General features: G+C 33.9%; 1 protein-coding gene across 1 annotated transcript; it reads right to left on the bottom strand.

Annotated features, from left to right (window-relative positions):
- Positions 1-9,633: 9,633 nt before the first annotated feature.
- On the bottom strand, positions 9,634-18,963 carry LOC114293675 (ubiquitin carboxyl-terminal hydrolase 4). Its single transcript, XM_082914313.1, has 6 exons — positions 18,384-18,963; positions 15,863-15,979; positions 14,593-14,691; positions 13,843-14,031; positions 10,439-10,620; positions 9,634-10,363 (listed from the first exon to the last, which is right to left on the bottom strand). Exons 1-6 carry the CDS (start codon positions 18,498-18,500, stop codon positions 9,958-9,960), a joined length of 1,110 nt encoding a protein of 369 aa, XP_082770439.1. The 5' UTR covers positions 18,501-18,963; the 3' UTR covers positions 9,634-9,957.
- Positions 18,964-22,392: the final 3,429 nt, after the last annotated feature.

The following is a 22,392-nucleotide window of genomic DNA, read 5'->3' as shown; positions in this document are numbered from 1 at the left end:
TCGAGCCGGGTTTAAATTGCCATCCCTATGTATAGGTTTAGACTCTCTTTCTGACCCTCTCAACTTAGGAGTATGAGTATGTGGCTCAGTTTGTGGAATAAGTTTTTCAGGATTATTCTGAATCCTACTATTCAAATCACTCTCACTAATCTCCCCTAATTCAACATGCTCATGACAAGTAATAGATTCAGATTCAGATTCGCATACAGACTTATCCCTATCTTTATACATTACTTTCTTATTAAATATGACGTTTTGACTTCTAATTATTTTTCAATTTTTATCATCCCAAAATCGATAACCAAATTGATCAATGTCATACCCAATAAAAGTACATTTAATAGATTTCGAATCAAGTTTACTTCTTTCAGCAGAATCTATGTGCACATATGAAACACAGCCAAATACCTTCAAAAAAGAAAAATTTACCTCTTTTCCGCTCCAAGCTTTTTCTGGTAACTCTCTATCAAATGGAACAGATAGACCACGGTTAATTAGATATGCTGCAGTGTTAATTGCATCTGCCTAAAACATCTTTGGTAATCAAGCCTATATCCTCATACTTCTAGCATATTCATTCAGAGTTCTATTCATGTGTTTTGCAACGCCATTCTATTAAGGTGTCTTTCGAACAGTCTTCTTCATTCTAATTCCACTTTCTGTACAATATTTCTGGAACTCATTGTCCACATATTTCCCTTAATTATTTGATCTCAAGCACTTAATTTTCAGACATGTTTCAGTCTCCAACAAGGCTTTCCACTTCTTTAAAGTAGTATAAACTTCAGATTTATGATTCAGAAAATAAACATATACCTTTCTCGTTGAGTCATCGATAAAGGTAACATAGTATGATGATCCTCCAAGAAATGAAATTGGTGCAGGTCCCCACACATCTGCATGAACCATCTCCAATTTTTCTAACTTCATTTTCCTACCATCCTTTGAAAAACTGACCATTTTTTGTTTGCCGAAGATGCAATCCTCACAAAAATCAATGTTCACCGATTTCAAATCTGATAGTTTTCCCTTAGATGCAAATACCTTCATCTCTTTTTGACTCATATGCCCAAGCCTTTGGTGCCATAAATTTGAGTATTCCTTCTTACCAGCAATTGTTATTGCATCCCTATTGTTTGTAGTCATGTAAAGAGTGCGTTTATTTTGACCACGGACAACAACTATGGATCCTTTGGTGATTTTTCACAAACTACCCATGAAGATTACAACATGACTTTCATCATCAAGTTGTCCAACAAAAATCAAGTTTCTTTTCAAACCAGGCATATGTCTGACATTCTATATCTTCCAAACAGATCCATTTGGCAACCTAATTGTTACTTCACATTTACCCACAATCTTCAAAGGTTCATCATTAGCTAGATAAACCTTCCCGAAATTACCACCAATGTAATTGTCCATGATTTCCCTCTATAAAGTAGAATGGAATGATGCCCCAGAATCCAAAATCCAAGATTCAAGAGGGCTGTCAATGCTCAAGATCAAAGCATCATAAATTTTCTCCATTGCAGTATTAGCAGACTTCTGATTTTTATCACATTTGTTCTTATTCAATGTCGGACAATCTCCCTTTAGATGTCCCTTTTTTCCAGCTCTAAGAACTCCGTCATTCTCTAGTTCTTGACTTGCTTCTGTGTTTGGATTTTGATCTGTTGCAATTCGAGTTTTTTCCTGCTGATCTTCCTTTGGTTTCTGTATTTAGGGCAGAACCTGATGTTTCCCTTAATTTCCTTCTGTGAATTTCTTTACTCAGAATTAAATCTCGAATATCATTGTAATTCAACTTTTCTTTTCTTGAAGAATTACTTACTGTCACAGTACCATTCCAACTTTCTGGCAAACTAGATAGAAGAATCAAAGCCCTAACATCATCATCAAATTCAATAGATACAGAACTCAATTGTGTTACCACAATATTAAATTCGTTCAGATGCTCAGCCACCAAAACACCTTATGTCATCCTCAGATTAAACAATCTACGCATTAAATAGACTTTACTTGAGGCAAAGGGTTTTTCGTACATGTTTAAGAGTGTCGCCATAAGACTCGCTGTAGTCTTCTCCTTCGCGATGTTAAATGCAATGTTACGAAATAACGTTAGCTGAATACCACATAGCGCTTGGCAATCAAGAAAAATCCACTCACCATCCTCATCTTTTCTGGTTTCGTCCCTAAAAGAGGTTTATACAGTTTTTTCGAATACAGATAGTCTTCAATCTGCATCTTTCAAAAGCCGAAATCTGTGCCATTGAATTTATCGATTCTAACATTTTCGTCTGTAGCCATCGCTCCCACTTAAACCAATGCTCTAATACTAGTTGTTAGGAATTGACCCTTCCTAACTAAGATCGGTGAGACACAAAATAACAAACAAGGGAGAAATTAACAAATCAAACAAATCACACACACAAGAACACAAGGATTTACGTGGTTCACCCCAGAATAGGACTACGTCCACGACTGCTGCGGTTTTACTATGATCAGAAAAATACAACTCTCTCTTGACCTAAAAGAGGCGTCCCGTCATCTATTTATAAGTATAGAATTAGGGTTATACGGACGCACATGGGAATTACAAAAGTACCCATTGGACCCAGTGTTTGAGTGAAGAGTATGGTTAAGTGAACAGTACTTATCAGGGTCCACTGACCCAACAGCGAGAGAGAGAGAAATGGGTTTTGGGTTTGAATTTAAAGTTGTTTACATTGGGTTGAAATAGTGGAACCTAGGTTGCGGCAAATACGAGCGTAGGAGATGGTGAATTTGGGTAGGAGTTGGTGAGTTTACATCTTTATTTTGAAATTTGGAGTCAATTTTTATTTTATTTTTTTTTAATTTTTTCTGTTTAAATGTGATGGTAGGGAGCAAATTGATAAGATTTCAAAAACTTTGTGGGCTAAAATTGAAATTATTCAAAGTCGTGAGTATAATTAATCATCGAAGCAAAGTAAAGCAAAAGAGTAAAAATAAAATTTTATCTAATTATTTCATGCTTCGCATCACCCGCATTTTTAAATCATAAATTTGAGTGTGAAATTAAAAAGATAACAAAGAAGTAAATAAAGATAAATTATAAATACATATTTGAGATTTGTTTAAAATATAAATTGTCTTGTGTAATTCTAAAAATTATAAATACCCCATTGTCAAAATTCGTATTTAATAGAATTAACAAAAAAAAAAAAAATGAAAGTTCTAACTACTCTCTTATACAATAATAAAAGTACCTTAATTATTAATTGAAATATATTTTTGATATTATTAAAAATTGTTAATTAAATTGGTGATTTATTAATAAAATGGGTAATTTGTTATACAATTAGAAACTTGAAGGGGTGGGATATAATTTCTAAAACTATAAAAGGCAATCTGTATTTTAGGTAAATCTCAAAATGTGTATTTGTAATTTACTTTAAAAAATGAGAAAATATAAATAAAATATAAATACTTTTTTTCATTTATAAATTCTTATGAAAATTTATTATCGAAATACAACATTATAATTGGCCTCTTAACATAAACTAAAATCTAAGGTAGTGTTTGGTTTAGTTTTTAAATTAACATTTGGATAAAAAAATCAAAAAATCAAAAAATCAAAAAATCAAAAAAAATTGGTTGGCAAATGTTCAAAATTATTTTCGCTCTCTCTCTATTCTCTTTCTTTTTTTTAAAAATAATAAATCAATTAATCACTTTTTTTTTTCTCTTTTCTCTCCTCTTTCACATCATGCACATCAATCAATTAAATTTTCTTCCGCACCCATCTATTCAACTACAAAAAAATAATAAAATAAAACTTCAAATCAGCCAAAAATTATTTTCAAAACTCATAACCAAAAAAATTTACAATTTTCAAAACTCTTTTTAACAATTTATTTTTCAAAATACAACTCAAAATTTAAAACTCTTTTCAAAATTAACCAAACATCGGCTAAAATTTCACTTTTTCTTTTTTATTTTTTTGGATGAGGTGAGTTTTCAATAGGTGAGGCTTTGGGTCATTTTATTGCAAGTGCCGAATTACCTACTGAAGATACTGAATAATTTTTTAATTAATTACATTTTATCCTCTCAATTATCACTATATATCAAATTACTTTCTCAATTTTAAAATTATAAATTTAGAACCCTCAACTATCGAAACTCGTATAAAGTTTCCTTTTGGGTGGATAAAAGTGAAACAATTTTGATTGTGAAAGGTAGAATTCTTATCCACAGAGAGAGTGAGATGACATGTCCATTCCTTTACTCTATCAAGAGAAACCAAAACGCCAACGATCACTCCCAACCAGGGTTGGTCAGGAGGACCCTCCGACGGTCAAGTCAAAATACTATTTAGCCATGAATATCATATTTTAAAAGAGGGTTCTTAGATTACCTCTAGCCTGTCTTATTTGATTCACCTGCTTCGCTTTTTATAATTTTTCTAACTTAAATCTCATCCACTAGATCAACGTTTGATTCGAGGGTTCTGCTCGTACTTGGTTATGGTCAGGCAAGTGGTCAATTTGCTTTTGCTTTTGCTTTTTATCATTGGATCATTCTCTTATGGACGGCTTAAATTATGTTAGATGTTAGTGGCTAACTTGCCAAGTATTGTGTTCGTTGGATCAAGTTAAACAGACAAACTTACCATCTAGTAGGCTTGACATACACTCTTATACTTGTTGTCTTGATATTTCCACCATCGAATGAAGATGAATCCAACGCTCCTCTTACATTATGGGGATCTCCTTCTAGAAGGAGATCTTTACTCTTCATTGCTCTTCACGCTCTTAGTCACGTGCCATTTTACCTCCAGCTATCTCTAATGGGATCCTTAAAAGACCTATATGGGCCTTCTATTTCTTTTGGGCCGTTCGCCTAATTGCTTCAAATTTGGGCCAATATTTTAGCCCTCCACAATAATAATTCCCTTTTGAATTGATAAAAGTCAAACAATTTTGATAATTGAAGAGTTTAAATATACGATTTTAAATTGAAGTGGAATAATACTTGGTAGCTTGAAATTCAGTGGCTCGAATTTGGCCCGAAATCCAAAACGACGTCGTTTTGGGTTTCTCTTTTTTTTTTTTTTTTTTTTTTTTTTCTTTTTCTTGCTTTTTGAATCAGAATATAGAGACACAAAAGACAGAAAAGAGAAAGAGAAGGAGAAAAGAGGAAGAGAGAAAGAAGAGGAAGAGCGCCATCACCGCCATCAGAGGCGCTCGCCATCACCGGCGCCATCACCGCTATCACCGGCGACTGCCATCACCGATCTGAAGATGATGATCTGAAGAAGATGATGATGTTGATCTGGAGATGATGATGTTGATCTGTTTTCTGTATATTTATTTATTTTTTACTTGTTCTGGATCTGAATCTGTATATATATATATTTTTTAGTTGTTTTGGATGTGAAAAATAAATAAATAAATAAATAAAATTGTTGATGATGATGATGATGGTGATGAAACCCAACTTGTGAATCTGTATATCTTTGGCGTGTGTGTGATGTGAATCTGCTTTGATGTTTTTGCTGCTTTGAGCTGTCTACACTTTTCTTCTTCTTCTTCTTCTTCTCTTCTTTTTCTTCTTCTTCAGCTTCAGAAAATGGCGAAAAAAAAGAAAAAAAATATCAAAACGACGTCATTTGGTGTCGAGCCACTTCTCGAGCCAGACTCTTTCGCGCTACAAATCGGAATTGTTTAAAATGGAAGGAAGTAAATTGAAATTTTTGAGATAGTTCAAAAGATAAAATATAATTAATTCTTAATTTTTCAGTGACAATTTAAAAGAAAAAGGGGAATTTGTAAATGATTTGAAAACACTATCTTAATTTTGATCCCAAAACATTATAGATCTCGAGCTCGTGGATATATCAATCATGTCACCCTAAGTCTGATTTGTTTATTTTTATAAACTCTTACACTTGTATATAAATTATTTATTAAAAAATTAAATTAATTTAATAATCATAATTATATAATTTTATCATTTATATTTTAAAATTTATTTTAATCATCTATTTTTCTTAAGATAAAGTAATAAAATCATGAAGCTAAACTCTACAAAAATAAGAGCCAACGGAAACATCAACAACTATTGACGATTTGTGACTTAACTAAAATTTATAGATTTTTGTGCTCCCTCACAGCCTTCCCTCCAGCCCAAATAAAATGTCATGGAACGAATCTATGTGGGTGTTTGGAGAGTTAATATTTTAGTAGATTATTTTAATTTTTGATTATATTAGTAGGTTAAAATTTTTATATTTAAAAAGATAATTAAATTTTTTTTATAATTAAATGTGATATTTGTGAGAAAAAAATAAAATAATTATAAATTTAATATAACACTTTGTGAATATTTGGAAAGAAGAGTAAAAAGTTGCGTTTTACTCCATGACAAAAAAAAGCTATGACAGCAATAAATGCAAGAAAATTATTTGGGAAGTGAGAGAAAAAAAAAAAAGCAAGCTTGTGAAATTACATAACTATCCTCCATGTTCAAACACACACATGGATAAAAAAAGTAAATTTTTTAAGTTGGGTAAGGATATTTTGATCATTTTAATACGATGTGACACTATAAAAAATATTAAACCAAAAGGCCAAAAAATATTTTTTTTTGTCAACTTTCCAAATCACTTTTTAAAAAAATTAAAAAAATTAGTAAAAAGTCAAAAATCAATTTTTTACTAACTTTCTAAAACACTCATTTATCTTATTGGCTATTTTAACATATTTTATCATTTTATAAATTTTAATCTAAAAAATCAAAAAAAAACCTTTACCAAACAACCATTATAAACTTTTTTAATTAAGGTTTAATTTTACTTTTATATTTATATTATTATCATTTTCTATTTCATTTTAAACTATCAAAATGGTGGTTCCATATGGCTAACTTTAGTCAATGCCTGATCTCACGGAAATGATTGACAAAGAAATAGGCATTATCATTAAACATGAATTAGGACCAGCCTTTCGAGAAATTGATTAAAAAATTAATTTTTAAATTTTTTTTTTTATTGGACCCTTTTGTTTTTCAATAGATAAAAATTATGAAAGATAATGTCACCCAAAATGAACTAAAAGCCAAAATTTACTTTTAACTAATTTTCCAAACAAGCCCTTAATATACCATCAGTGCTGATTTGGAATATACCATCAGGACCAGCTTATTTTTGTGGGTCTCGATTGTTTCCGGTTGGCTTGTGTAAGAGGAGCTAATTTGAGCCCATTAAATTAATTAGGCCCAATAGTCCAAGGATGGTGGGCCCGAATTTATCGCAAGTCTAAGATTAGTAGGCCCGGATTTATCGCCATCAAACGGGCCGAATCGCTCTAAGCCTCGAAAGGGTTCGAATCCACGAACTTAGAGACTTACTTGGGCCTAGATTCGAAAGGGTATTGAGCAAGCCTAGAGATCCGAGGCACTCGGACTCGAAAGGGTTCGGATCCACGAACCTAGATATCTGAAGCACTTGGCTTCAAACGGATTCAGATGCAATCTAGAAGTCGCTCCGTTAATAAGTCCCAGAACACTTGCGGGCTCGAAGCTTTCCAGGATCTACGCACCAGAACCATGGGCGTAATGGAGTTCGAACAAAGGACCCGATCTCGAGGACGGTGAGTGGAGATAAATTCACTCTTCGGTTAAACTAGCCTATACCCGGGTCGAGGTGGCACGATCTAGGGGGTCCCTGAGACTCGGTAATATTTGCAGCAGGGCATTCTCTTGAACTACCCCCGACCCTTATGCGGTAGGACGTTCTCTGGGACTACCCCCGACCCTTTGGGATGATTAGGGATCATTGGTTAGGTATGGCTAAGAAGAAGGGTTCACCGAGGGATTGATCTCCTCTTCGGGATTTTTCTCATCCTCAGAGAGGTCACCTCCTCAGACAAGGTGGTTAGAGAGAATATTTCTCATGTGCCTTGCACATGGGCTCCCTCCTACATCATGAGGTGCCTATAAATAACACCCATCCATAGCTTTACAAGTGATGGATTTTTGAGATTTAACTCTTGGGAAAGAACTAATTTCCCTTCTCCATTATCAACCTTGAGAGTGAAAGTGGAAGATCCATGGGAGAGCCTTGTGTCACGCCCCGACAATTTATGTGACACAAGGAGCAGCGTGGGCGATATGCTGAAGGCGCTAGAAGGTTCCGAAATGTGGAAGACCAACCTAGAGTATGCTAGAAGACACTAGAATGTGGTAGAAGGGTCCGGAGTGGCCTGGAAGATTCCGGAATGTAGAAGAGCCTTGGAGTGTCCAGCAGAGCCTGGATGGGTCTGGAGCATCCTAAATTGTCCTGGAGAAGCCTACCATGTACTACACTAGTGTGGAGAGTTCTAGATTGTAGTAGATAGTTCTATGGAATGTTCTAGATGAGAGTTTGTAGCCCTTGGATCAAAATGATCTGAGCCGTCCATTAAGGAGGGGGATGGCTATATAAGGGTGAGGAGTCTCATTTGCTAGGCACCTAGAGACCTGGAGATCCAAGAGAGCTCTAAGAGTGAAGCACTTGTGAGTGTGAGTGTGAGAGCCTTGTAAGCTTTGTACATGACTATACTTCCACCTAAACTGCGTGTGTTAGTGTGGTTGAGTAGATAAGGCTGACTTAGGTGCAACCAAGAGGGTTGAAAGGCATCTAAGGCCGCACGGTAGGCTTGCGAAGTCTAAGTCCGTGACACTTGCCATTATTCTCTCTCTAGCCATTTTACATTCTTCTTCACTCAATCTCTTATCTCCATCATCTCATTTACTCTTGTGTTCTTGAGTTGAGACTATTGAAGAATTTAACTCTCTCATCATTTTCTAGAGAATTCGCAGTTGTTCTTCAAGGATCTTCGAAGATTTTCGAAATTTTCCAACGACGTTCTTGAACCCTTTCATACAGCTTGGATGCAGTCCGACTTAATCTTACACTCATATCCATAATTTAAAATATTTATTTTATAAAATATTTTGTATAAATTATATATATAAAACATTAGGTTGATCAAAAAATAGTAAATACTTGATCATATTACAATTGTCCTATAAAAAAAAATTAAATTATTTTGTATGTTAACTATTTTTTAAATAAATATAATCTAATTAAGTGACTACCAACGTGTGATTAATCTTATTTTTATTATGAATGATCTTCTCAACAAGCTTTTATAACATGAAATGTTCAGATTGTCGATGTAGCGCAAGATGAATTTACAATGAGCCGAACTAGATGGTCTAATTAGCTCCACCCGAAGACAATCCCATCCCCATTTCTCAATCCATCCCATTCATGCATTTACAACTCATTAGTGCTCTCAAAAGTTGTTATATTGTTCAAGAAGTCTTTGGATTGTGTTTGAATCAAAAATTTAAAAAGAGAACACCTAAAAAAAATGAAGTGATATGTAAATAAAATATAAACTATATTTTTTCTTTTTCATTTTCAAATCACTATCCAACGCCATGATTCACACATCGTAGATATTGCCAGAGTAAAAGATCATCAACAAAGATGTTCCAATGTATTATAGATATAAAAAAGATGGATTTAATTTGTAAGTGTAGGAAACTCATCATAGATTCTTACCTACCACTGTACAATTTGCTAAAATTATGTGAAATGTATAACTAAAAGTTTCCTAGTTCAGGGAAACTTATTACCATAGAAGTGCAAATTCATACAAGAAAGGAGATCTAGTACAATTGTGTTGTGCATTTCTGTAAAGAAGTGACCTAATCTTTGAAAAGTTAAAACTCCACATTCTCTGAAACTCCTATTATTAAAATTTACACCCCTTTTATTGGTAAAAAAAATAAAACAACCGAAAGGATGGAATTTTTTTCCACCATCCACTGTACACCAAAACCCTAGTCCAGGGAAACAGAAAGTTCAGAGATACTATGCGTTGACAAAGAAAAACAGAAATGAAAAGATAATCTAAAGTATATTTAACTTTTTCCATTAGCAGCAAGACTCTCATAAAAGAGGATGTACCCGTGATCCGTGTTACTCGAATACTCCTGAGCGGATCCGAAGAAAGTTTGGACAGCAGACTCATCAATCATCTCTACATTCTCATCATCGAAGAACAACCAATGGTTATGGCTCTTCACAAGGCTGACATAGTGCCCATGGTTGGGCCCACTCCCAACATGGACAACAACGGCAAATAAGGAGTACTCAGAGTCGGTATCTTCCATGGTGCTGCTCAGTTTCAGCTCAAGTGGGAACACAACGCGATAAGACAACTTCTTGTACCGACCAAGCTGTTCCATGTATTTAAAACGTTTCAGATGAATAACTAGGACCTGAGGTGGTTTCTTTATCTTCATCCTCTTTTGGGCTTCTTGTAAACTGCATTTGGAGACGGGGAAATCTAATTATGCGACTCGATGTCAGAGAAAAAAAGAGAGTACTGAGCATATCTACCTGCAGCACTTGTCACAGAAGAATTTATCTTCAGCATTCAGAGTTTCTGTCGAACTGAAATTTTTGAGGCAGCTCGTTATTGAACTGTTCTGTTCAATATCAAGGCTCAAATCTAAGAATGTCTCATCCCTTGCGGTTACAGTCTCACATCTTAGGCACCTTGTTTCATTGGTAAGAATACCCTGCATTTTTATAGGCATCAACAGCAATCAAGTGGGTAAGAAAACCATCTAGGAATTCAATAAGCAGACATCATGAGGATTAACGTCACCCGGTAAAACTAACAGCCAAATGGCCAAAGTCTTAACTCCAAAAATATGATACCCCGGCAAAGGGTTTGAAGCATGAATTGTCTGTTTATTGCTATCCAAAACTTTACACATCTAGGCGAGGAAGCATGAAAGCACCTGTTGTGGTGTCAATTATTTTTTGCAATTTCTAAAATCATACATACTTCAGACACACATGAAACATGCGTGTTTACTACATAAACCAAAGATGCATCTACGGTCCCGGCACAAGTTTAGAATCTATGAAAGCACAAACACCTCTCCGGAGGTTACATAGCAAGGTGCAACACGTGTCGGACACGGACACATTGGAGGGAGTTGGACATGATTGATGAATTTGATGTTGTTTTATACCGAAATAGCATATCCAAAGGTTGATGAATTTGATGAAATTAAATATTTGACATAAAAATATATATAATATTTTAAAAAATGACATATAATAAATATATAAAATTATATTTTTTAGAAAAAATAAAAGAGGCATTCATATGGTATTTATCGACCTTGAGAAAGCATATGATAGAGTGTCCCGATATATAATATGGTAGGTGTTAGCGAAGAAATGTGTGACAAAAGATTACATTGATGTAATTAGGAACATGTATGAAGGGGTAGTGACCACTATTAGATCGTCTGCTAGAGAAACAAATGAATTTCCTATCACTGTAGGATTACACCAAGGATCTACCTTAAGTCCTTATCTTTTTGTTTTAGTTATGGACGAGTTAACGAGAAATATCCAGGATGACGTGCCATGGTGTATGCTTTTTGCAGACGATATAGTGCTAGTGGATGAAACTAGAGAAAGAGTTAATACAAAGTTGGAGAATTGGAGAAAAACTCTTGAATCTAAAGGATTCCGGATACGCAAAACTAAGATAGAGTATGCGGAGTGTAAATTTAGGGCTGGTTTGGCAAGTTTAAAAAAAGCCAAAAAGTCAAAAAATTACTAAAAAAGTTAAAAAGTTATCACTATTTACCAAAAAATATATATATAAAAAATTAATATACAAATATTAGCTTCCAAATCAATTTTTTGCCCATCAACATACTGACATCACACCCACTGCAGTGAAAGGAAAAAAAAAAAATTACATGTGTACATTCACTAAGTTGGATGGTAAAGTTGGACCCGTGGGTCCCCCCATGGGTCCCATTTTGATAATCCGAACCATTTCAATATGTAGAACTCGTCTAGTACTATATGCCTGTAAAAAATCACATCTATCTGATATCGCTAACTACATGATCAAATCAGTTTTGTATAAAAAATGGATGGTGTTATAGTTAATAGTTGACAAAAAAAAAAAACTAACACGATCAGATAGCTATCGATATCCAATCAACGTGATTTTTTACAAGAATCTAGTACTCGACAAGTTCTACACATTGAATGGTTCCGATTAGAAAAACGAGACCCATGGTGGGCCCCCACGAGCCAAACAACACCTTCCAATCAAAACCCGAAAAAGAGGCAATCTTTTCCCATGTATTCACCCAGCCGACTGCACTGTCAATCCGTACGGCCTACTACACTATCTTCTCCTAAACACTTATTTACATAATTTTTTAATACACATTTTTTCATAAAAAGTCAAAAAGTTAACCTAAACATCCATATTTTTTTCCTTAACTTTTTAGTCCAAAAAGACAAAAAGTGCACCTATTTAGGACACCCCAAACAATCCCTTAGTAACAGTAACAATGAAAGCAGAGGAGAAGTAAAGATTGAGAACCAAGAACTGCCTAAGAGTGAACATTTCGTAATTTAGGGTCAATTATCACAATAGCGGGGGAGATTGATGCGAATGTAGCCCATAGGATTAAGGCGGGATGGTTTAAGTGAAGAAGTGCGTCTGGGGTACTATGTGATAAACGAATACCTACTAGACTTAAAGGTAAGTTCCATAGAACGGCTATTAGACCAACGATGTTGTATGGGACGGAGTGTTGGGCAACCAAGAAACAACATGTAGATAAGATGAGTGTAGCTGAGATGATAATGTTAAGATGGATGTGTGGCAAGACTAAACAAGATAGAATTAAGAATAAGTGTATTCGGAAATGGGTAGGAGTAGCACCAATAGAAGATAAGTTGAGAGAGAATCGATTGAGATAGTTTGATCATATTCAACGGAGACCAACAGAAACAGTAACGAAGAGATGTGATGCTGTAACGGTAAATGGAAGTGTTAGGGGACGAGGTAGGCCTAGATTAACGTTGGCTAGTATTGTAAATAAGGATATGAATCTACTTAATTTGACTAACGAAATGGCATTTGATAAGGCCGCGTGGAGAAGAAGGATTCATGTGGCTAACCCCATTTGATGGGACTTAAGGCCTGGTTTGGTTTGTTTTGCATGTGACCACTACATGTCATGTCCAGCAATTTTTTTTTTTTAAATTTGTGTGTCCACGTGTCAATAACGTGTCACATGTCTGTGTAGGTGCTTCTTAGTTTTAAATAAATAAAATGGCCACCAAAAATTAAAATAAATATAAAGAATATGAATATAAACATGTTAACAAGTCCTTTAGAGCTTTTAATATTTGAATGACCAACTCTTGCACCTTCCAATTTGTTTGCGAATATTTAAAACTCTTTAAGTAAGATATTAGGGTTTTCTATTCCTACTTCTTTTTCAACAAATTAACACAAAAATAAGTTATTTGTTAAATAGAAAATATCAATGAATAATAATTATTTGTTTTATGCACACATATGTATAGAATTTTATTTTATTTTATTTTATTTTATTTTTTTTTGGAGGGGGGGGGGGTGCACTTTATAAGTAAAATTTTATTAGAAAAAGAATCAAAAAGGGGCACAACACAACCCTGTACATGCTGCATATAAAATTGTCACGTCTCCATATCCATTTCTTATCTGTTTCATGTCCATAATTGTGCTTCTTAGGTACCAAGAGACACATTTTTAGCGTTAGTCATGAAGCTCAACTACACAATAACAGTGAAATGAAAGGATGGATGCGGAGGCCCTCATGCAAAACACATACAACAAAATGTGATGAAAAAATCACTGATGTATGCAAGAAAGTGAAAAACAACAAATAATTTACTATACTTGAATAAAACCACAACATACTCACCTGAAAACTTTTGTGAACCCAGGTAACTAATGGCTCTTTCTTAACACCATTAGCCTGAGCATTCTTAGGTCCATTTGCTATCTTTTCAGAAGGTGAAGGAGTTTCTGAAGAACTTTTCACAGCATGGGACTCTTTCTCCATTATGTCAACAAGTTCATTTAACAAGAAGTTCAAAAATTCATGAGCATCCTGCACACAAATATTGTTGCCACTTCTGTCATGATAATATAAATGGGATTATGTATCCTTCCGTAAAATAAATGAGTATTCTCTTGTGGAAAAACAAGTAAATAATTGAGGCACGGGATAGGAAACATGAGGAAAGTGATTGTTCCCTCTTCATATGCCATTCTTATGCATTGTTCAAGTATACCTAAACACGCAGCACATATCCTCACAATGATGTTTATAAAGGCATAGGTATCATACATATACATGAACCATGGGAAGGACACATATGGCTGTGCAAAAATGAACCATAGTCAACCATGTGTTTGTTAGACCAGAATTGGAGAGGATAGAGCAGGAACTGATGTCATTACAGAAAATATCTGACAGGATTGTCAATTCTATTTCCGAAGCTGATCTAAAGACTCTGTCAAAGCTGTACCAAATTCTTATCTCAACCTCTGAACTAAAATATTTATTAAAAGAATGTTGGGCATGTGTGATATATCAAAGCCAACAATACACCTTATCAATGGTAAAATCATACCTGATGCATTATTTATCAAAAAAAAAAAATCATACCTGATGCATGTAGCCACGAAAAAGCTCATTTTGTTTCTTCACTCTTTGTACGAAGCGTTTTGGAGCAATTACACCTGTTTTCTTCTTCTGCGAATTTATCTGCACAAAAAAAAACAAAAACAAAAATCAGTGTATACAAAATCTTGGTCCAGCTGTTATTGTTAAAGAATTAACAGCAATAAAAGACTCTCAATTTTTTTCCCAGAACATTTTAACCCATGAAAATTCCATGAATTTCCAATATGATGGATCAAGCCAAAAATATGATCCAGAGAAAGAGGCAACCTACAAGCTCAAATCTCAATTGAGGGGGAGAGAAAGACAGCGTAACACTGTTGCATTTGGTTATGCCAAAATCATTAATCCGCCTTTTGTCAGCTTGGTTAAGCAGGACACTATTGCAATGTATTCTTTAAAGCCAATAATTGGTTAAGAAAAGCTTGTTTCCTTTTGTTGTTATTGTTAACGAATTAACAGCAGTAAAAGATTGTTTGTTTTGGTTGCCGCGGGCTATATGTTTTCCTCCAGGATAACTGTTTATATACTTGCGTTAACGGAGACATAAAAGTAGTCAAAAGATGTATGCCTTTCCATGAGCAAGGAATGGAGTCCAAATTTCCCTACAAAATAGTTATCACAGATAATTTCTTTATTCCCTCTTTTAACCCCTTCACACAATCTTTTTTTCCTGTTACTCCAAAGTCCAACAAAATCCACACAGCTGAAAATAATCACTTTGTCTTTCAAGAGATTTATTTCTTCTTCCATAATATGTAATGCCAAGCAAATTCTATCAAAAGACTCAACACCGAAGTTTACACGAGTTATTCTCTTGCCACCAAAAAAAAGGTATGAGGGCAAGCAAAATCTAGCAAGGGCAGAACAAATTCAATTGGAATCAAATGCCACAAATAGTTTTCCAGCCAAAAGAAAGGTCAAATCCAATATAAACAAAAACGAAAACATCCAACTTCCAAGAGAACCCAGCAACAAGTAAACCCATAATTTCAAAGAAAGAGTAGACACAACCACTTAATTACTTGAGAATTAAAGAAAACAAGAGAAAAAAAATCAAACAAAAAGATGTAATTGGGGGAGCGAAATTGCAAGTAAGTCAGTAACATACGGTAAAATTGAAAAACATTAACTGCACACAAACCATCCTAGATAAAAACATTTGTAGACTAACAAATGTACTATGTCATACAGGTGAATGGGGCAACTCTGCTTCAAATGATAAAAGCAACTCATTTTCTACTGGATTTATTACCTGTGTAAATAATTCTGCCAAACAAGTAAGAAGATTCTCTTCTGCATCCGCTGGATTTTTATTATTTGCATAATAATCTAGTAACTGTTCACGGAATGGAACACAGAAATAAAGAGCCTGCAAATATAATCAAAATGGAGAAATTATTAGGCAATACCATAAAGGGAAAATCCTGCATGATAACAAAACTACAACCACAATATAGTGTGATCAGCATTTTGAAGTGTTTTGTTTTCTTTGTTTATTGGAAAGGGGTGGAGGTGGGGATGGTGATTTCAATTTTGGCTCCCAAAACCAAAGTAAGTAATTTCAAAAACGATAACCAGATAGTGATGTAGTAGATAAACAAGATTCCATAATGATAATACCATATCACCAAAAAATAAGAATATATTTTAGTGTGTGAATCAGTGTTGAATTGTGATATGTATTGGGTATCATTGAAACAATTATGTGTATTGTGTATCATATATTCTTGTTTATTGTAAGATACATCAACAGATATAATTATAAACTGAAAGAATGGGTATCTTAACATAAAATACAAAAATAATGCAAGAATGATAAATTAAAACTATATGCAACTAATACACAATAAAAATTATGGATCAAATAACTAATATGTGTTATTTCTAGATGCTTCTTCCCCAAGACGGTACATTTGGTGAATCCACACTTTGTAATTGTCAAACTTAGCTCTAAAACATGTAATGATGTAATATAACCCCCTAGCCCGATGAAGAAGCAGCATGTGCAATTCGCAGCAGAACAAGGTAAGGCAGATGCATCAAGGCCACTGGCAAATTGCCAAACCTTATCATCACTAGAGAATACACAAGCAGTGCAAACATAACATGATAGAAGGAATGAACCCACTGACGGAGACATGAAGAGGCAAGTGGGAGCTGCTATCCCCAGTCACTTTTGGAAAATCACACTTTTGCCTATAATTTCTAAAATGATTTTCAAAATTGCCTCTGCTAGGAGTTTGGAAAATATTAGGCTCTGTTTGGTAAAGCTTTCTAAAATTAATTCTTCTCTTACATTTGAATGTTATATTTGGTTGAAGTTTTCAAATCATGATTCCAAATCAATTTCAAAACACATTTTAAAAATATGTTAGGTAAACCAGACAGTTTTTGAATTTTCGGTCTACCCGGACATCCTCCTGTACAGTTTTTGAATTTTTTGGTCTACCTAGTCGTCCCCTCGGACATCAGCCGGTTGACCGGAAAAGTATTTTTTTTTTTTTTTTTTTTTTTGTTTTACAATTGCCAATCGCCACCTGTTATTTGAAATATATATATATATATATATATTTGTTTTTGATATTTTTTAAATATAAAAATTATTTTTTTAGACCAAAATGAAAAATTATTTTTTTAAATTGAATTTTAGAAAAAGTTTAGTTATGAGTTTTGAATAGAGTTTTGAGTTGTGTGTTTGGTTATGAGTTATAAGTTTTTGAATTAAATTTTAAAAACTCTTTTCAAAATTCATAATCAAACAACTTTTCTCATTTCATATGTCACAATAAAAATTCAAAAACTTAATTCAAAACTCACAAACTGAAAATACAACTCTATTTTCAAATCATAATTCTAAAACTCCACCAAACGCTACCTTACACCCATTTTAAAAGTTATTTTGAACTAGCCCCTCCACTATTTTTATTGTCTTCTGTTTTAACCCTCAGTTTTCATTCTCCTTCTCTTCCTCAATCTCTTTCGAATAGTATAAAAAATGGTTCTTGGTATGAATTCACCTCCTCTAGAGAAAAAAAAAAATGGCTCCATCTCTGGATGAACCTAACAAGATTTGATCAAAATGAAAAATACTCAACCCTCACTTCATATGAGAGAATAAAATGAATAGCAACTTTCATAGCAGTAAAAGGATTATGAAAGTCTCAACAGCTTATCAGCTCAACTCTCAAGGAAGTTGATTCACCTAGTTGGAAGTAAAAGTAACACAACACAACCCCTAACACCATGACTAGAGTAGTCAATGGATCAAAGTTCATATTATCAGGGGAAGAACCACTTGAGCTTAGAAGTTGCCAAATAAAGTGAAGTATACCTCATTTAATATATACACAAATATATAATCAATTGGATTCTCCTTGAATTGGCTGTGGCAGTTGAACTCCATCCTTGTCAAATAGTGAATACAAAAGTATATGAATGTGCATTGCATAGATTACAAAAGTAAACTGTATGGGCATGTCTATCATTGAATAACAGTGGAATAACTATACAATGTTTTAATCGTCAACCAATCAAAAACTAACAAACCCACTATTCAGAGGCCAACAAAATAATAAAAATAGCCCCAAAATTGGTCAAAATCCATTATGGGTGTGATACACATTCACACTAAATTTGAATCTACACGACACTGTTTGGGCTACTTAGCAGATCCATAAAAAAACCCAGAATTAGCATGAAATTATAAATCACAATAACCCACAAAAAAAAAAAAAAAAAAAATGAAAAATGAATTGAGTTGGATAGAAGCAAACCTGCAAGACGCTGTTGCAGTAGCAAGTGTTGCCGAAATTCTCGAGGCCGAAGTAGCGCTCGCCTTCTGGAAATTGGTCTCCGAGAGCTTTCTCGAGCTTTGAACCCGCAGCACCCATGAGACCATCGACCAAATACCAGAACTCCTCTATCTCTCTCTCTCTCTCTCTCTCTCTCTCTCTCCGCCTTTACAATTTCACCATCTTCGTTGATTCTATCTTTGTTAGGGTTTCAAGTTCCGACATTTCCTAATTTTTCTATGTCTTCTTGATCAATTGGGCTCTCTCCAAAATGCATTTCTTGATTAGGGTTCTCTAGCTGCTTCGATGTGCTTGTAGGGAACGAAGATTGAACTCTGATGATTTTGATCTTGGTCTCTCTTCTCTCCTATGCTTTTTGTTTTCTGCTTCTGGTGTTGTGGGGAGCTTTTAAATAGAAACATCCAAGTAGATTATTATTTATTGTTTGGGCCTATTTTCGCAACCAAAGTGGCGACGTCTATCTCGAATTTTAGCGGAATTGAGAATGTTACAGCGCACCCCGCGCAACAGCAGCCACTGTGCGGTGAGACAGACTCATTTTTAGTCTATTTTAATAAGCTAAATTATTCATATTTTATAATATATCAAATAAAATATATTTATAAAAAATTAAATTAATTGGATATAGTTTATTCATTTATTTACTTATATTTGCATTTAAAAAATAAATAATAATTGTGATTTAAAATATTAAAATGAATATAAATGTGAGTGGATAAATGAGTAAATAATATCCGATTAATTTGATTTTTTGTCGACATATTCTACTTGATGTATTCTAAAATGTAAACGGTTCAGATTATCAAAATGAATTCCCAAAAAATCAATTTCACCGCATAACAACTATTGCTGCGCGGACTGTATAACAACATCCTCAATTCCAATTTTAGCTTGACCTGAATGGTTTGAAATTTATCTTGTCAATCATTCGATAAGAAGATTAACAGTTGCAATTAATAATGTGACGATTGCAATAGATAAGTTTCACTCGGTCGTCTAGTTAATCGTCCAATAAACACCAATTCAAGCCCTTCGAATCCATTCCTTCTCAAATTATTATAAGGCTTTTTTTTTTTTTCACAACACATTTGAAAGTAAATTTTTTTTAAAAAAAAATAACCTTTTACCTTATATTACTTTTCTATTTTATTTGTACCTTTTAAAAAAAATAATTAAAAAATCAGTTTTTAACTTATTTATATATCTGCATTTAGAAATCGAGTAAATAAAAATTTATGATACATGGGTCTATTTTTTTATTTTTTATTTTTTATTTTTTTAAAACAAATTAAAAAAATAAAAAATAAAAAATAAAAAATTAATAAAAATAGATATAATTTGAAAAAATTTGTTATTATTTTTGCCAAAAAGAAAAAAGAAAAAAGAAGGCAAATGCACTTATTAAAAATGTTACAAATAAATAAACAAGGGTGTTTTGAAAGTGTAAAAAATGTGATAAATAAATAAACAAAGGTGTTGGGGAAATTCTACTATACACCTATCGTATGCAAGGATGGATCCCCGCCGGGGGGGGGGGGGGTGGTTGGGGTGGGCCGAACTCCTAAAAATTTGAAAAATATCATATATTATATTAGAAATTTTAAAATAATTTAAAATTATAGGAGTTCACACTCCCAAATTTTTTTTAGATAATTTCAAAATTATATAAAGTAGCCCCCCAATTTTTTAAACTACTTAGAATTCTTTTTTTAATTAGTTAACATATATAATAATCTATTTAAAATTTCATGTACATGTATTTTTTAAATTAGGTCAAGATGAAAGCAAAATTTTAGAAACTTTAATGGGTCAAAGTGTAAAATATGAAACTTTTACAAATATATAAACTATAAGGCTTGCTAGAAAAGCTTGTTCAAACAAAGCACTAAGATTAAAAAAAGAAAAGAAAACAAATGATCTGAGAGACTTGTTACAATTCGAAATAAGGAGAGGAGCGAAAAGACGATGGAAGAAACGGAGAAGCTTTGTTGTCCGACTTCGTCAGAGTTGGTCGACGTGGACGGTGGAACCGTGGACTCTCACTGGTAAGTTATCCGATATCCCTTCAGCATCAATGTGATTATTCTGTTTTTAGACTGAATATTATGATTGATTATGATTTTAGAAGCCTACAGACAACTAGAAATCTTCAACCCAAGTTTCAGTTTTGGTATACCAAACTTGACAACCCAAATCCCCAACTTTCTACGCTACATAACCCACAATTACACCCCCCCGGTCAATAGATTTCGTTTATCTCTCCAAACACTCTTTTATTTTTGTGACAACCCTGACCCATGTTTAGTGTTAATTCATGATTACGCATGCTAAGTAAATTATTAAGATGAAATCCCAAATTGATTATGTGAGTGTGTCGCTTAATTGCATTTCTATCTATTTGATGTAGAACGATATGTTCACGTTTTAATTTCGAGTTGCGAATTAAAAGGCTTATCGGCGACCGATTCAGAAATTGACTGGTGTTATATGCTAATTAGGAATTATAGAATTTTATGGTAAGTCTTATTGAATTCGATTTTGAACGATTAAATTTGAATAAATAATGCTAACTAATTGAGCCTAAATTAATTATACTTTTGCCATTGAGCGGGCTTCCTCAAAGCCATTGTTTTATTTCTATTTCATATATGTTTGACACACCATTAGCCTCCATTTTTCTTGCACAACCGTGGGGGGAGAGGAGAGTATGAGAAAGAGTAGGAGAAAATTGATTTCAACAAGTGTATTGCTTGAAATCTAGAAGAATTGAAGAGGACTTGCAAAATTGAGCTACCACACTTGGGAATTCAAGACTTAAGGTAGGAATTCACCCTCTTAGTTATGAATTTAAGTTGTTTCATGCATGGTTCATGGAAAAATTGGAGACTAAAGTCAAGAAATAGCCTAAAGAGTAGACTTGATAATCAATTCATGCATGCATGTCCATAGCATGGAATTTTGAAGTGTTTTCATGAAATTCACACATGCATGTTCATATTATAGTTGTAATCTAAGAATTCATCATGTTTTTGGAAAGAATAGCTCATATGATCATGTGTTGGAAGTCATGAATTCAAATAAGTACATGCATGACATAATTACAACATATTCTTCTATTTCAAGTTGATTCTGTGTACAATTGGCATACTTTTGGGCTTTGATTTTATGAAATGATCTTCAAAACATGTTGTATTATGGGTCTCTAAGTATTTTCCAGAGAATTGGCCCAAAAAAGATGAGTTTTGGCATATCAAATCCATGGTTTGAGCTTTGAGAGCAAATCTGGAAAACTCAGAATTTGGCTTCCTAGCTCGAGCGAGGGATTCCACGCTCGAGCGACCACCTTTGTTTTCAGTCATTCGCTTGAGTGACAGAATGCTGGCTCAAGCGTAAATTGCAAGCTCTCAAACTTTTTTTACGTGTGCAGAAGCACACTCGAGCGACAAGACTTGCACTTGAGCGAAAAGCTGTGTCTCATGCTCGAGCGAGCATTGAGCGGAGATTTTCAGCAACCAGTACTTTTCACATTTTTACAGATCACTCAAGTGAAGGAGTCTACGCTCGAGCAACCAGGCACATTCTGCATGTCCGCTCGAGCGAAGGAAGCCATGCTCGAGCAAGACCCCTGTTTTCAGCAAGTTTTGAAAATATTTTTAAGTACATTTTTTGCATCCTCATTCCATCCTAGGCATTCCTAGGTCATGTTTAAGGCATCTTATTGAGGATATTGATATAGAACCACACCAAAATAAGCAAATAAGGGGCTAAGTTATTAATTCTGAGTGTGTAATTTAGTGTGCGTTCGTTCTGTAACTGTGTAGGTTTGGCACCCAAGGACACTGATTAGCTTGCCTATAGCCCAGTAATCTGTGAGTAACAATGTTGTAAAGATATGTTCAATCGTATTTATTTTCTGATTGATAAATCATATTGCTTTCTGAAATGATACTTTTTATCGATTGAATGATGA

Source organism: Camellia sinensis, chromosome 2 (genome assembly GCF_055761805.1).
Source record: "Camellia sinensis isolate YWXY chromosome 2, ASM5576180v1, whole genome shotgun sequence".
NCBI classification, from domain to species: domain Eukaryota; kingdom Viridiplantae; phylum Streptophyta; class Magnoliopsida; order Ericales; family Theaceae; genus Camellia; species Camellia sinensis.
The sequence above is the reverse complement of the archived record's forward strand: the minus strand, read 5'-3'. Positions and strand labels throughout refer to the sequence as shown.

Bases quoted from the DNA above. Each gene is read 5' to 3' on its own strand.
- LOC114293675 (XM_082914313.1), bottom strand. From the start codon at position 18,500: ATGGGTGCTGCGGGTTCAAAGCTCGAGAAAGCTCTCGGAGACCAATTT. The intron at 15,980-18,383 runs GTTTGCTTCTAT...TTATATTTGCAG, and splicing joins ACTGCAACAGCGTCTTGCAG to GCTCTTTATTTCTGTGTTCC. The intron at 10,621-13,842 runs GTGAGTATGTTG...ATAAAAATGCAG, and splicing joins GGGTTCACAAAAGTTTTCAG to GGTATTCTTACCAATGAAAC.